Source organism: Mustela putorius, unplaced genomic scaffold, assembly GCF_011764305.1.
Source record: "Mustela putorius furo isolate JIRA1106 unplaced genomic scaffold, ASM1176430v1.1 tig00000596_pilon_pilon_pilon, whole genome shotgun sequence".
Classification (NCBI taxonomy): domain Eukaryota; kingdom Metazoa; phylum Chordata; class Mammalia; order Carnivora; family Mustelidae; genus Mustela; species Mustela putorius.
The window spans coordinates 10,416,245-10,432,755 of NW_025421428.1; the positions used below are offsets into that span (position 1 = coordinate 10,416,245).

The 16,511-nt window shown below is 53.8% G+C and overlaps 1 protein-coding gene across 1 annotated transcript; it reads right to left on the minus strand.

Moving 5' to 3' along the window:
- Positions 1-633: 633 nt before the first annotated feature.
- Positions 634-3,364, minus strand: IER5L (immediate early response 5 like). Its single transcript, XM_045082569.1, has one exon. The coding sequence runs from the start codon at positions 3,161-3,163 to the stop codon at positions 1,943-1,945; it is 1,221 nt and encodes a 406-aa protein (XP_044938504.1). The 5' UTR covers positions 3,164-3,364; the 3' UTR covers positions 634-1,942.
- Between the last annotated feature and the right edge of the window lie 13,147 nt (positions 3,365-16,511).

Genomic DNA, 16,511 nt, shown 5'->3' on the forward strand with positions numbered 1-16,511 from the left:
CCTTCCTGCCTCCATCCACTGGGGAGGGCAGAGCGGCGGGCGGGAGGGAGGAGGGAGGGAGAGGGGAGGGGCGCGAGGAGGGAGGGAGACGCCGCCAGCACACCACCAAGTGGCACCGAGCAGTGATAACAAACTCAACTTAAAAAAAAAAAAAAAAAATGGAAAAGGAAAAAACTTCCCCAAGTTGCAGCCCGAGACGTGCGGACGAGCGGGCGGAGGCGTGGGGCGGGGAGCGTGGGTGGCCCAGAAGCCCCCCGGCGTCCCTCAGCTGCTTTCCCCAGCCGCAGAGAGCTCAGACTCTAGGCCCACCAGGCCCTCCGCCCCTGGCTGGGCAGGAAATGCGCTGAAGGCAGGCTCGGCTTTCTGCTGGAGACCCCGGGGGCGGCCGTTCCCGTGGGGGGCACGCCTCTCAGGGGAGAACGGCCTGGGAGGCGCACAACACTAGCTTCATCCCCAGCAACCAACATCCCCCCATTCCCAATCCCGCTCCCACCCCGGGCCCTGCCGTAGTGGGCAGATCCAGACCGCCCAGGCCCCCGGAGAGAGCTGAGATTTGCATGCGGGTAGGGGTCTCCCTACCTCCCCCTGATCTCCCCACCACCTCCAGACCTATCTGAAAACAAGACACCACCATCCTCTATAATCGACTTTTTATTAAGATTATAAATTTAAACAAATCATCTGAACAGTTTTACCCGGTGATATACAATTCAGTATGCACGAAAATACAGAAGAATGAGGGAGAAGGGCCAAGAAAGCAAGGGTTGGCAACTTGTTTTGGAGTCCACATGGTGCTGATGGCAGAGAACCAGAGGGGCTGCAGATGAACCCCACCTTTTTACAACAAAAGGCTTTAAATTAAACAAAATCTATCGAGCTGAAGACACAGGACAGGGTTCTCACAGCCTCGAACAATGCTGGTTTCATGAAATGCAACCGAAGCCTCAATCAGGACGGTGCAACTTAGAAGCACACACACAAACACCACATCTGACCGGGAACTTAGTGAAAAGTCTCCAGCGCAGTCGGCGGTCCCGGCTCCTCCCTCCCTCGGGGCCGCGGGGGATCCAGGTGAAGGAATCGACTTCCTTTTTTGTTTAGTGAGGACCGCAGTGCTGGGCATGATGGGAAATGTAGTCAGCCGTGCCCGCCCCCCACCCTTTCCCCAAACGGTGTCCGGGAGTGTCGGGGTGTCGGGCGCCACCCCCGAATCCGGGAGACGGGTGGAGGAGGGGAAGAGAGCGAAGCCAGAGGGGCGGGGACAGGAGGGGTTCAAGACACCCGCCCCGGGGAGGGGGGGGAAAGTTGAAGTGTTTTCATTTCTGCCTTCTCATTTTGAGAACTTTGGAGGCCGCCCCCGGAGAGGAAATGTGACCCAAACGTCCCTTTCGGAGATAGAGAGTTTGCCTTTGTTTTTGCTCAGGATTTCACAAGACCCATTCCTCACCCCATGGAGGGACTCGGGAGAACCGAGCGCCGGGCTTGCCGGGTCTGACAACTGATTGGAATCGGCGTCCCGGGCCCCGCGCCTTCCTGCGTTGCGCCCCCGGCGCGCCCTGGCAGCCCGGGCGCCCTGCCTCGCCCCCGGCTGCCCGGCACCTCCTCCGGGCAGCAGCCCTCCCTCACGTGGCTGGCTCCTCGCTAAACACCACTGCAATCACTACAATAAAAAGGAAAAAAAAAAAAAAAAAAAAAGAGGAGAAACACAAAGCATACTTAAATAGGCGCTTTTTCTCTCTGCAAAAATAAAGTCCAAGATCTTAGATTTCTTTTTTTTTTTTTTATTTTACAATTTATAAAACATCAGCCGCCTCCCCCTGCTCGCTCCCAGCTCAGCCCCGGGTGGCCAGGCGCCCGTTCGCTCCCTCCTCTCGCCCCTTAGCCGAGTCTTTGTCTGGCCCCAGCCCCGCGGGGCCCCGGGTCCCCGTGCCCTCGGGGGTCCCTAGAAGGCGACAATGGCTCGAGTCCAGGCGCCGAGGCTGGCGAGCGCCTGCTTGGCGCACAGCTGCCCGTTGAGCGGCGGCGGCTGCTCGGAGGAGTCCGGCTGTCGGCTCACCAGCCCCGAGAAGCCCGAGCCAAAGATGGAGATCAAGTTTGAGATGTTGGACGCGTCCGGGGACGAGTCCGGGCAGAAGTCCTCGAAGCGGGCGCGCTTGCAGGGGGCGAACTGGGCGCCCCCGGGGGGTTCGGCTCCCAGGTCGCCCGCGTCCTCCTCGTCGTCTTCGTCCTCCTCCTGGCCCGGGTAATACTTGCGCTTGCAGCCGGCGGCCGACGCCAGGCCGGGTCCTGGGGCGCCCTGGCCACAGCAGGGGCAGTGGGCGGAGGCGCAGCAGTCCTGGTGCAAGTAGCCGTTCTCCACCGTGGTCACCACGTGAGTGTCCAGGTCCAGCACGGTGGTCTGGCTGCTGCAGTGCACGCCGAAGTCCGAGGGGGCCGGGTACGCGCCCCGGTAGAAGCCTGGGGAGGAGGCGGGGGCCGGGGAGGCGGGCGGGGAGGCGCCAGCAGCGGCCTGAGGGGCGGCCGCTGGGGGCGCGGAGGGCGCGGAGCAGGCGGCCGAGGCGCGAGGGTCCCGCGGGCAGAGCGCGGCGGGAGCGGGCGGCGGCAGCGGCGCAGGACCCGGCTGCAGCTGCTCCAAGGGCTGCCCGCGGTGGGGCGCGCCGTGCGGCGGCTGGAGCGCGGCGCACCCGGGCAGCTCCGAGAGCGCCCCCGCGCCGCCCGCGGGCGCCCCGGCCGCCGCCGCGCAGCCTCTGGGCGCCGGGTGCTGGTGCTGGTGCAGCTGCTGCTGGAGGTGCAGCTGGTGGAGCTGGTGGAGCTGGTGCAGCTGGTGCCGGGCGGCCGGCTCGCGCGCCTCCGCGTCCCCGCCACCGCCAAGTTGGAGCGGGCCGAAGTCGGCCGCGCTGGCCGGCATGCCGGGTGCCGCGTACGCGAGGTGCTGGTGCTGGTGGTGGGGCGGCTGCTGCTGCTGCTGCTGCTGCTGTTGCTGCTGCTGGCGCCGGTAGAGCTCGGCGTAGCGCTCGCTCAGGTAGAGCTGGCGCGCGTTGCGGAGCACGTAGGACACCAGGAGGTTCTTGTGCAGCTTGATGCCGCCGCGCTGGGTCCGGGAGCTGTGGATCTTGCGCAGGGAGATGCTGATCAGGCTCTGGGCGTCCAGGGCGCACTCCATGCTCCCGCGGAGACGGTGGCGGCGAAGCAGCCGCGGCCGCTGCTGCTGTTAAAACTGCTGTTGCTTCGGCCTCCAGCCGGTCGCCGGGTCGCGCCGGGCAAGGGAAACGGAGCCCGGGTCAGCGGGTCGGCTGCGCTCCGAGAGGAGCCGCCACCATGCGCTGCGCGCCACCCGCGGGATCGTGCTCCCCAGTCGGCGCCAAAGCAATGAGCCTCGGCCGGCCCCGGCCCCAGCTATTTAGCCGGGCGTCCGGGCCACGCCCAGCCCCGCGCCAACCAATAGAAGTACCCGGAGCCTCCCGAGTGACAGGCGATGCCCGCCCCGGGGCCACTCGGCTAGCCAATCAGACCAAGGCGGTTCCTTTGTGCTATTCAAATACCGAACGGACCCTGGGCCTCCAACGCCGCCGCTGCCTCGAATGTTCTCCTGGGGCTGCCGTGTCGCGCGGGACTCGGAGCCGCTGGGGCCGCTGTGTGCACCCTGGGCCGGCTCGCAGCCGCCACGTTGGAGCCCGCAGCCGCCCTCGGCCCAGCTCCTGAGAGCCGGGGGTCGGCTCACCTGAGCGCTGCGGCGGCGGCTCCACCCCCTTCCGCACCGCTGGGCCTCACCTGCGGCAGGTGCGCGCAACTCCCTACTCCCGGCCACGCGGCACCTCCTTTTTCACCTGCCGACCCGGGGTGACCGGCGGGACCCAGGCCTCTGCAGGAGACTAGTGGGGCCGTCGGCCTGACCTTGGGGATTCTTAAGGGATAAAGGTTTGGAGGTACCTCAACCGCAGAGAATATTGGGCCTGACTCTCTTGGCTTTTTGGCCAAGGCGTCTTAGGAAATACGCGGGGAAACGCCCTCCTCCCCATTTGTCTGACGGGAAAACCCAAAACATGGTGAATTTGGGTCTCTGAGGGCCTATCTCCTCGAAACCAGCTGAGGTCAGAAGGCGTTCTGAGCCACACAGAGTGTCCTTATCGCTGGTTCTGTAACCTTTCCTTTCCTTCCTAACTAATCATAATGACAATGAGGACTATTACTAGGTGTCTAGTGTGCGGCAGACCCTTGCCAGAAACATCGTGCATCCCTCACTGTAGAGCCGGGGACCAGAGTCTCCAAGGAGTGGGACATGTGGAATCCTACAGCTCCCAGGGTGCAGAGGAAGATTTGGGCCAGAACTGTGAGCTCCAGATGGGTGTGTGGGGGGAGAATCACCCAGGTCCAGGAACTCTTCAACTTAACTTTGGTTAACACCATTTCCCTTTTGCCCCGAACCATCATCCATGGGCCACCTTCTCCCAGCTGGGGACTGGGGATTGGAGAAGAGAGGGATAGGACTGCCATCTCTATGGCGAGGCGTGAAGGGGGTGACTGCTGGTCGAGTGGGGGGTCCAGGAGCTTTGCCTGAGGAAGAGTCCTTGCGTTGGCCTCGTGGAGGAGGCCCCAGCTTCGCAGAGACTGCTCGAGCTAGGCGGGCCTTGGGGGAGTGCTGGGGTGGGGATGGGGTCTCAGGAGCAAACTTCTTCTGAGTGTCCTCTTTTCCTTGGGTCCATTGTCCTCAGTGCTTATTTTGTTCCTGGGTGGGAATGAAGAGACCCAGTCGGTCCATCCTTCAGTTTCTGGGTCTCTCTTTGGTCTCAAGAATTCTTCAGATTTGTTTCCACAAACACTTTTCAGCTCTACTCAGGGCCAGGCATCAGGGTGAAAACAAAGTTAGGGAGCATTTACCCCGTTTTGCAGGTGCGGGAACTTGGCATTGACTTTGGACATGACTTGCCCAAGGTCCCACAGCTCCAGATTGGCACTCTGTCCTTTCAATACTGTCTCAGTCTGCTCCAAGCTCTTCAACCGGGTAGCATCTCTCTGAACCCCCACCCAGAGACACCAGGATGGACATTGTAGGGTGACTTCAGAGGAAGCGCATCTTACTTCCATTCTATGGAAGAGGTGATCTGGTGATAGAGACACAAGAATGGAATTTGTTCAGGAGATAATGCGTATAGGAATAATAAAAAAAAAAATCCATTGTTCCTTACTCCTTTAGGGCCTGTCTTCAAAACACAGAAAAGTTTCATTTATTTATTCTGGAGTTCACCTTCGAGATATCATTATAGCATGTGGAGGGAGGCGGGAGGTCCTATGTGGTTTTCCAGCTGTGAAGACTCCATATGTAACAGTCAAGTCTGGGATCCACAGTGTCCGGCCTGTTGTAAGAGCCAAGAATGGATTATTAATGCTGATTTCAGGTCCTCCTTCTGTCCTTGCCCAAAATTTAGTGGAGGAAATTAAGAGAGTGTCTGGTTCTTGCTCAAGTTCCCATCACACAACCAAGAAGGGGTAGAGGCGAGATTTGAACCCAGGACTGTTTGTAGGCCTGGACTTATTATAGCTTCTTTGAAATCAGCTGCTTACTTCTGTCCTTGGTAGATCTGAGTCCAGTTCCCAGGCCTCTGCGCACGCTCCATGAACGTGACCTTGATGTAGTCAACGCCTGCCTCTTTCCTGCCAACAGCTCTGGGACCAGCATCTGCAGGAACCAGGAAGAAGCAAGTATCTGTCCCAGGCTCATCATTCACAACCAGTCTCAGAGCTGCCCCCCAAACATGCCTCTGTGGGCCCCGATAGGGAATCAGTATAGGGATGGAGGTGGGTTCTCTAACCTCAGGAGGGGGTCAGGGGCTAGGCTCTTCACTTGGGTAGCTCCCCTTGGCATTTCCCTGTCCCTCACTCACCCCTGCCCCAAGGCAAGTTTGAGCTCTGCTAAGACTCTTTCACTCCTAGGGATCAGCTAAGAGATGGTCAGCTCATTGGTGTGACCCCATACTTTGGCCCCTCTTGTCCAGGGCCCACAATTACTTGGTTTCCTCTCCTTCTCAAGAATTGAGATGGGCCAGTGGGGTGAGCAAAGCAGTTGTCCAGCTTCCTAAAAACCCTTGATCTTTTTTGGGGGTGGCCTTGGAGGGGGGAGTTGCCACAGCTGTTGTAACAAAAACAGTTGCTAAAGGAAGCAACGGAACAGCTGAGCTATTTGGTGCCCCTGGTGGGGGGGACAGTGAAGCTGGGGGGCGCACAGTAGGGACTCACAAATGTTTGTAGAATGGGTGGGTCACACACAAGGCTTCCATTAGGATGCACAGTGGCTCAAAGCAGAGTGCCAGAGACTGCTTAGGGCAGTGAGTGTGGGGTTGTGTATGTGAGCCTCCCTGTGCTTCCTTATGTGGGGAGGAGGGGCCCTCAGACCCATGCCCCATGCAGGAGGCAGGTCTGAGGGAGATGAAACTTATTAGGATGGAGAGCTGGCCTTATTTGTCTGGGCACCTGAGAAAGGTTTGGGCACTCACCTTTCCCCCTGGAGCTGGGAGATTACATCTGGCACTGGGTCACGGCTCCGTGGAGGAAGTTAATTAATGCCTAAATATTTGCTGAGTGTCTGCTAGGACAGCACGGAGCAGGGCACAAAACCCAATGGGACCTGGGTTCCTGCCAAACCCCTGGCAACGTCAGCCCCGTGCCAGAACAGGTAACGCCTTGAAAGTGCTACATGTGCCTTGTGAGCTCTTTCTGGTTACCCAGATCGAAGGAGGGAGGCAGGGCTGGGAAGGTTCCTGGTCAGCAGTGGGATCGGCCTGGTGGGTTTCTAGCACTTGGCTTGAGGAAAATGGATGCAAAAGCAAAAGCCTAATTAAGGGGGCTGCGTTGGGGTGAGAGGGAAGGGTGAGATTTAGAATTCGTGCATTCATTGTTCATCTGCCCAAGAGTTATCTCTAGGACTGTCCTCTGGAATCCCTGCAAATGGGTCAGGGGATAAGATGAGAACCTGTCCTTAGGAGGCCACGATTCAAAGGGAAGCAGACAAGATAAACTGAGTGATAAGTCCGTGATAGGAAGAGGGACCAGGCTGCAGGAGGACAGGGGAGGGCCCCCAAAGTTGGTCTGGGAGGGCTTCCTGCAGGAAGCTGAGACTTGGAGGCCAAGGGCGGGGAAGGGCCTTCGAGCAGAGAATAGCTCACAGCCTAGTACAGGGCCTGGTGCCCAGTAGGCTCTCAATAAATGCTTGTGGACTAAACGAGTCAATGAACATAAGTATGCAGAAAATATCATTAGGGTTAGAACGGCCCTAGAGACCAGGCTACCCCCACTTCTAATTTCCACACAGGTAAACTGAGGTCCAGAGCGGGGGAGGAGGCCCTGAGAGTGTTGGCCTGGCCTGGAGCTGGGGCTCGACCCCAGCCATCTCACATCCTGGTCTGGTGTCTGGCTGCCACAGCTCCTGGTTTCTGAGACTTGGAGTGTTGCTTCATGGGGACTGAGACTGGGGACCGCAGGCCGTGGCAGAGAAGGCGGTGGGGTGCTTCTGACCTCAGGGTTCACTGTTGAGTCCTCTCTGAGGCCCAGGGGCTCACTAGTGACACTTGGAGGTATGAGCCTTATACTCATCTCAAGAAAGCTGTTTGGCGGTTGGTGGGTACTGGGGAGCTCGGCTGGGGTCCTCGAGGCCAGACAACCCCCACGTCCTGCCCCACAGAACCCAGACCCTGTCACTGTTCCTGGTAGTTGCTATTAACCCATCAAGGTCAGTGTTTGCCAGGCATGGTCCTGGGCATCAGGCTCGGTGTGCAGAAAGACATCGTAGTCTCTGGCTTCGAGGTCCTTCAGTGTGATGAGGAAGATGGATGGAAACTTGGCTTTTCAGAGCTCTTGCCTGGGGCCAGGCACTGGGCCCAAAGCTTTCCATGGAGATATCCTCGAGTCCACACACCAGCCTTTGGGGCAGGTTTGGGTATAATCCCCATTTTATGGATGGCACCACTGAGGCACAGAGAGCTTAGATGACTTGCCTGGGTCACAGACCAGAAAGAAGTGACTTCAATCCCAGGGCTCTGGGTAAGTGGGATCACCATGAGCCGAGCCCAAGAGAGGAGTGAGACCCCCACTATTCCTTACAGATTTACTGGCCTTTCGAACAAACTCTATACTTGTAGATGGAATGTGCAGAGAGGGCGGATGTGATCTCTCAATTAGGGTCTCGGCCCAAACACCTGGGACAGGCTGGATGTCTATTTGCTCATTCATTCATTCATTCATTCACTCCATAACCATGGACTAAATGCTGGCCAATGTACAGGCGCTGTGCTAAGCCCCTGGGGAAAACACCAGGCAGCTCACACAGCCTAGAGTGAGCTGAGGATCCTCTTAATCTCCCAGGCCAATTGCAATTGATTGGTAGTGTCTGCGTGGAGCTCTGGGGAGAAAGGGATTTGGCATGTACCCCAATTGATTAGTAATGTCTGCCAAGGGCTCAGCTGGGAGCCTTTATGGCAGACCTGCTGGGTAGCTGCTCCTGGGATGAGGACGGAGTGTGTGCTTTCAGCCTTTTGGACGTCAGGGTGGATTTGCTGGCAGAGTGGGGGGTGGGGCATCAGGAGATCTGGGTGCCAGCTCCAGACTGGCCTGTATCACCCCTCTTAGGACTCAGTCTCCTCACTTGTCACCTTCCTCCAGAGGTCCTATGAGTGGCAAGTAACTCCAAAGCGTGTTGAAGAGTGGGAGGGATTAGCACTGAAATGAAAGGGAGACTTCTCTCTTTTCTCTTTTCTCAAAATCCTGCCAGAAGCTGAACTTGCTGGGTAGGCCAGAGTTAATCCTGGATCTGCCCTGGGCCGGTGTGTGGCTGGATGGGTGGGGGGGGCGGCTCAGCGGTTCCCAGCTAGGAGTTGTTTTTATAACTCACTTAGTATAGACCTTTGTCCCCTCACCGGGCTCAGCTGGGAGTTTCTAAGGAGTGAGAAGCTCTTTGGATCTCAGGAACTGAACCTTTGAGTTCTTTTTCGTGGGAGTGGTGGGAGCTAGCTGTGGCCAGCCTCGTCCGCCTTCCCGTTCAGTGAATGAAACTGTAGATCGTTGTGTCAGACACAGAATTACATTTAACACAGATAGTTTCGTTTGTTTTTCATTGATCTTCTGAACAATCGAATGAGGTAGGGATTACTATCCTCCCCATTTTACAGCTGAGGAAACAGAGGCCCAGAGAATTGTTCTGGGGTCACACATTCCCGGGGTGCTGGGTGGGTACTGGCCCCAGTCCAAGCTTGGGAAAGGCTGTCTTCATCCATTTTTGACCCACTGTGCCTCACTCTTTCTCTCTTGTCCATTCATGCATTTGCTCATTTATGAACTTACCCTTTTGTTCTTTCACAAATATTAAGCGCCTACTGTGTGCCAGGCTCTGCATCAGCTCCTAGAACCACAGTAGTACCTGCTGTCATGGACCTGACTGACATCCCGGACCAGATGGGAACGGAATAAGGAATAAACAAGCAGATAAACGGGATCGCAGTGAGGGTGAGAAAGGAGGTAAACAGGGCTTTGTGATGGGGACTAGAGGGAGGGGGAAGATGACCAGCCTCACAGGCCCCCCTGAGGAGAGGGTCCCCAAGACCCCAATCCTCTCTCCAGTGGTCTCCCCAGAGCCCAAGTCCCTGTGTCGCTGGTCCAAACTCTTCAGCGATCTGTGCCAAGCTCAGGCTGCACTCCTGTCCCACTCGCTCCCCACAACTGGTGAATTTTTAATGCTGCTTACATGGAACAAAGCAGACTTTTTGTTTTTGTTTTGAGAGCATTTCTCAAAAAAAAAAAATCATTTCTCAAGTGTGTGTGTGAGTGTGTGAGTGTGAAGAGTGTGGGAGGGAGACAGAGCCCAGTGAGCAACGATCATCTGTCCTCAATTCAAATCCCGAGCTCCTTTTTGTTATTCTTTTTTCATTTTTTAAAACATGGGGCTAAATAGAATTTCAGTTCTGGACCTGTGCTGTGAAAGGACACCCTGTGAGACCAACATCCGCGTCGTCAGTGAACCCATCCAGGTCCTTGGGAACCCAGGTGCTATCATCACCTTTGTCATACTGTTGAGGACACCGACGCACAGGGAGAAGAAGCTTCTGAACAGGGTCCTCCTGATGAGTGGAGGAGTAGGGGGCAGAATGCATATTTGGTCCTCTAAAGCCCAGCTCTTTCCTCCCCTCCCCCTGCCTCCCCCCCCCCCAATTCCCTTCCACCACACAGCTTTGGTCTCGGGAGGTGGAAATGTGAGCAGAGGTCCTGCTTGTGACCTCAAAGGAGCTGGATTAATTTGGTTGTGAGGGACAGGAAGGGGAGAGGCTCCCAGGTAGCAGAGTGGAGCCTTGTGGTCTGTGCTGGGGGCAGAGCCTTTCTTCAGGACTGACCCCGGCAGGTGCAGTGAACTGGGTCTCTGCTTTGAGTCCTTGGTGGTGTCCCCCAGTGGCTCTTCTTAGCCTATTTATTGAGCACTTACTGTGTACTAGCCGCTAAGTGCTTCACAGGAATCTTCTTGTTGAATCCTCATGATAGAATCTATGACTGAGGTACTTTCATTATAGTGCCCATTTTAGAGATGGGGAGACTGAGGCACAGAGAGGTTAAGTGACTGGAATCTAGACTGGTCTGCCTCCAGGGTAGGCTTTTTTAACCCGGCACCTGGGAAGACACCTGGCAGGAAGAAGAAGGTGGCCGCCAGGACTTTGAGAGCTGTGGCTTGTGTAGACCCGTGAAACTTCCATGCTGTTTTGGTTCTTATTTTCTTTGGTTCTTATTTTCTTTCTTTGGTTCTTATTTTCCCCTCGATTTTACTAGTGTTTGGTGTTTGGGGTTTGGCTATGCTCTGCTGCAGGAAGAAAACATTCCGGAAATCTTAGAGGCTAGACCCAATACAAGTTTCTTTCCTTCTCACCTTGCAGTCCAGTGTGGGTGGCAGTTTTCCTCCAGCCTACAGGCCTCCAGGCCTCCAGGTTCTCCCATTATGTGGTTCCACCATGCAAGAGTTTTTGGGGGCGGGGACAGGTGGTGGGCAGGAGGATGCAGGATGTTTTATAGCAAAGACTGTATCGTCATTCCTCCCTTCCATTGGTCTGGATGGAGTCACATGACACCACCTAGCTGCAAGGGAGGCTGGGAAATGTAGTCCTCAGGTGCGCTCAGCCGGCAAATAGACCGCTTCAGTAAACGCACATTTTTGTCACTGACAGGAAGTTCTTGATGTAAGAGAAAGGGAAGATTTGACCAATTCATGGATCACGCATCCCACAGCTACCCAGAAAATGTTTGTTTGTTTGTTTGTTTGTTTATTTAACATGTGTGTCTGTCTCCGCCTCTAGACTGTAAACTGAGGTCAGGGACATAAGATTCTGTGCTTGGCAGCTTGGTGTCCAGCAAATAACACGTCCAATCAGTGTTTGTTCAGTGAACAAACATTGCCTGTGTGAAAGGATCCTGATGAACAAGTGTTTTCGCTTCACATGTATCAGCTGTGTACAAAAATATATTTAAATATCAATGTAGTGGGGAAGTCCCTCTTGAAAAGAAAAAAGTTTTAACCAGTCTTATCCCTCCCCTAGTGGTGAACAGAGCTCTTAAATCCAACAAACAGCACTGTCGATTCATTCTTTGGTTCTGTGATGAATGGAGGGATAGACTGATTCACTCTTTCGACAGATATTTGTTGAGTATCTACTATGTGCTAAACCCTTTATAGGACATAGAGAAGGGGAAAGAACTGCGTGTTCTCCAATGGCATGCATGTTCTCAGGGAGACAAGGCTACCCCAAGGTAATGAGATCAGACAACATTATTCCATGAAACCACAAGTTGATTTCACACTTGTAATATCAAACACTGAATGCATCATTTCTACCCTGTATCTTACACCTCTGAAATCTGGATATTTTACTCACTGGACTAGTTAACGGAAAGCACATCATACGTTATATCCCATCATTCCACATTTAGTGACTAGTTCTGTCCCATGTTGATTAAGGCAGACAGTTTGATATTTTGGGGGTCACAGGAGGGTGGAAACCATTCTTTGTTGAGAACTGAGTATGTGCTGGGCACTGCACTTAGTGGTTGACAACAACATGGGGTCCCATGCACCCCATCAGGCAGCTTGTTGTATCACCCCCATTTTACAGATGAAAAGACCAAAGATTTTCTAGAATCCCTCCTCAGAAGAACTGGAGTTCCAGCCGCATGCTGTCCCATTCCAGAGCCTATGTTCCGAAACATCCTTCCACCATCCCATGTAGATGCCTGTGTGATATAGTCCTGAGCCCCATCTCCCAGATGAGGGAGCCGAGCTGCACAGACCTTACCTGCTTTGCTTAAATTTAGTTAGAAAGTGGCAGAGGAGGGTTTGCCCCCAAGATTTTTCTTCCCCAGAATCCAAATGTTTCATGACTCTGTTCTTCTGCTTTTGGCTTCCTCATGATTTTGAGGATAAGGCTGGATGGACTGGGAAATTGTCCTGAGATCCAATTGTGAAGAGAATCTGTATGAGTCTCTCCATCTCCGGGGTTCTGGACCAGAACGCCCACCAGGTTAGTCTCAGGCCAGAGAGACTCAGATACTGCTGAAGCCAAGAAGGGAGCTGGGAAAATTAGTGCTGCCAGCCTTGCATGGAGTGCCAGAAGGGGCCTGATAATGGGAGGGGATCCCTGTAGTGAACGTGTTGGTGAGACTCAAGTAATTTGGGAAACTCAGTAATGAGATTTGATGGTTAACAAGAACAGGTCCGTGCTGGTAGTGGGCTCTGCGGTGAACTTCCCAATTCAGGTTCCAACTCTGCTCCATCAAGGAACAACCCTGTGGTTTGGGTGGCCTTGGCTCCAATCCAATCTTCAGGATTCGCAGCCCCAAGTCCTCCACTGGGCAACAATGGGACCTAACCCAAGTCCAGTGCCAATCAGCGCAGGGTTCAGGGACAGATAGCTTAGAACAGAGCTCAGGACTTTTGTCCCTACAAGGTAGGAATTTTCATCAACCCCACTTTATAGGTAAGAAAACTGAGCCTAAGAAAGGATAGATTGCATTATTATTCAGCAATTATTTCAATGCCCTTCTCTTTGAGGCAGAATAGATTTCCCTGCTCCACTGATTTTGGCCTTGGCCATATGACCAGCCAATGGGCTGTAGGGAGTGGAGACTGCAAGCTTAAGCGGAGACCTCAGGAGATACCGCTTGGCTTTACCTTTCAACTTGCATCTTTGTGACACATTATGACAAAATGTGTCCTGTTTACCTTCTCATACAAAAAGAATGAGGAGGCAGATAGAACCGACTTAAACCCAACCCACAGCCTGGGATGAAGTTCAACTGACCCACAGCGTGAAACAGACCTACCTGGTGAAGGGGCGCCCAGTGGCTCAGTGCGTTGAGTGCATCTGCATTTGGTTAGGGTTGTGATCCCAGGGTGCTGGGATCAAGCCCTGCATCAGTCTCCCTGCTCAGCCGGGAGCCTCCTTCTCCATCTCCCTCTGCTGCTACCCTCCCTTGTGTGCGCACACACTCTCTCTCTGTCAGATAAACAAATAAAATCTTAACAACAACAACAACAACAACAACAGCAACAACAACTAAAACTACCTTGTAGAGCCCAGCCCAGAGCAGCCAAATTGCAGTCCCCCTAAGGACCAATGCGTGTGAGAATAAGCACGTGCTAGGAGGTCTCGGTAGGCTTGTGGTTGTGAGTTATACAGCATCATTGTGGCAAAAGCGGATTAAAGTCAAATGGCTAATGAATGGAAACACCAGGGCCTGGAACTCTAGCCTCCTTATGTTCCTTATCCAGTGCATATCTGGAAGCTTCAGGCAAAGGCAGCCACGAATGAGAGCAGGAGTGGGGGTAAGCATTCTCTCTAGGCATCACAGACCCTCTTTGGCTTGCTTTTCCTCTTTGTCTACTGCAGATAGTAGACCCAGAGCATATCTACACACCTCTGCCACTCCCTGGAACTTCATCTCCACACTCAAATCTGGAGATGGAGAGTTTTTGGAGAGAAAAACACATGTTAACTTTCTTTCTGTTTTATGAGCTTTAAGGATACTTGACAAGACAACTTAGGCAGAAAGTGCTCCCCTTATTGAGAGCTGCTTGATGAATTAAGTCAACTTTTTTTTTTTTTTTAAGGACCCCTTTCTTAGGAACTTTTTAGGTGTATTTATGGATATGAATTTTCCTTTGAGTATTGCTTTGGCTGCATCCTGCTTTAGCATTCAGTGCTCTTGTTTTGTCTAATGTCCAAGTAGTATGAAATATCTAAGCAGCATATAATGTCCTTTTGAATTCCTTCTTTATCTCAAGAGTTTTTTGGAATAGAGTTTCCAAATTCCCACCAAGTTAGATTAAAAAAAAGTACCCTCTAGGTATTAATTTAAATTTTTATTTCATGTGTTGAGAATGTGTTTTACTTTGAATTCATGGAATACATCTTTGTGCCCAAATACCACAATCATTATTTAAATGTTCTGTGGAATTCTTATTTTCAAGAGGGCAAGTTTTGGACAGATCTGAATACCTGCAAATACTTAAAATCATGGTAAATGTAACCACGCTTCCACTCCTTCAGTGGAAGGAGTGGATCATATAAATAACCGAAAATTGGGCACATTTGTTTTAAGAGAAAACTCCCCAAGGGCCAGCCCAGCCAGATGTACGTTCTGTTGGTGACTTTGGACTCCTCTGGAGAGATGGTTTGGTCTGCTGGCTCCTGGAGCGTTTGTTATAAGAAACACGAACAGATCCTACAAACAGGGGGTCCGCGTGGAAGAGGCAGTTCATTAATATTTGACTCCTGCTGGGGATGTGTGAGGGTGGGTGGAGGAAGCTGATTTTTGGTTTTCTGGTTTATCCATTTTTCTGCTTTTCCTCTCTGCAAATTACTGCATTAGGTGCTCCTCTTTGCTGATCAAATTTGCATTTTAAAAATGATCTGGGAGATACTGAAAAACTATTTGTTCCCAGTGAGCTTGTCACAAGTAAAATGATCCTCTGGTTCTTGGACAGTGTCCGGGTGGTTTCCTGGGCCACACAGAGGTCAGGGTCATGGCCTCATTGCTGTGGCTGCTTACTGGTCCATGTATGAAATGGCTGTCCCTGTCATTTTTTAATAGGGCTCTTCCCCTGTGCTAAATGCTCCCATCCGCCGTCTTGCTGCTTTCACAGCTATACAATGGGTGTGGATGGGTCAGGGAGGTGCAGGGGGGGGTGTCTTTCACTCCCCCATATTCCAGATGAGGAAGCTGAGACCCGCACCTGTTAAGTCAGAGGCTTTCAAACCTGGCTCCGCCTTGGAACCCACCAAGGGCTTATTAATCACACAGAATCTTGGGAGGGAGGGTAAGGTCACATTGACACTAACACAAGTCTAACCCCCACCGAGATTCCTCTGGCCTCTCTGCCAGCCAGCACTTCCCACGTCTGGGGGCTGCTGGGCTGCGGGATGGGGAGGAAAGGGAGAAAATGCCTGGGCTGCAGTCATGGTGAGGGCCAGCCTGGGAGCAAGCCACACTAGGACCCTGTGAGAGCTCCTGCCATCATTCCCCACTCACCTCGAGGTACTTAGAGACCCTGCTGGCTCTCATTCAGCCTTTCTCCCTCCCCTGGACCCTGGCCAGTGCTAAGTCCTGAGGAAGACTCTAGAGGAGCTCATGGTCTGACGGGGGAAGCTGCCAGCTTCCCCCACCTGCAGAGAACACTGAGGGGCAAGTGCCCAGCCCTCCTACAGGGGGAATAGGAGCCTGTCCCTGCTCCATGCCTTCAAGCATCACGATCAATCCCCTTCCTGTCTCTTCCTCTCCCGGGCTCTGAGCATCTCCACGGCCAGCTCCTCCAGGGAGGGTGGTTCAGTGATCAGGGGCACCTGCTTTGGAGGCAGAAAGACCTGGGGTCCAGTTCTGGGACTGCCTGCTGACTCCCCCCACCCAGCCAATGCTGGGCACCTTGGGAAAAATGACCTCATGTCTTGCGGGTGTCCCTCCCTCCACCCCCATAACTGGGGATGAAGGATCTGTCCCGCCTCATCCCTTTAGCTCGCCAGTCCTGGCCCTGCGACAGGCTCACCCAGAGGAGTAGGTCAAGCTAGTTAACCCCTGAGCCTCAGTTTCTTCATCTGCTAAACGGGGATGCTAAGTGTACCTGGTTCCCAGGGTAGTGTGAAGATTGGGTGGGATGATGGGGGGCACTTGGGACACGGGGCAAGCTCTGCCCAGGCCAGCCCTTTCCAGATAGTAACCAGCCCAGCAGTGTCTTTATTGTCCCCTCTGTGGAATCTGGAATCCGAGGTAAGAGGAGCCCCCTTCCTCCCTCTCCACAAAGAAAGGAAAGAACCACGGGGACCCCTGTCCTTGTAGACCCACCGAAAGCTCCACACGTTAATTTTGCAGATAGAAAAACTGAGGCCCAGAGAAGGGTAGGCACTTGCTTGGGGTCACACAGCATGGCCCCGAGGGAGGCTGGCCAGGAACCCAGACTTCCTCGCTCTGATGGGATTGTCCGATGGTACCTCCCTTTT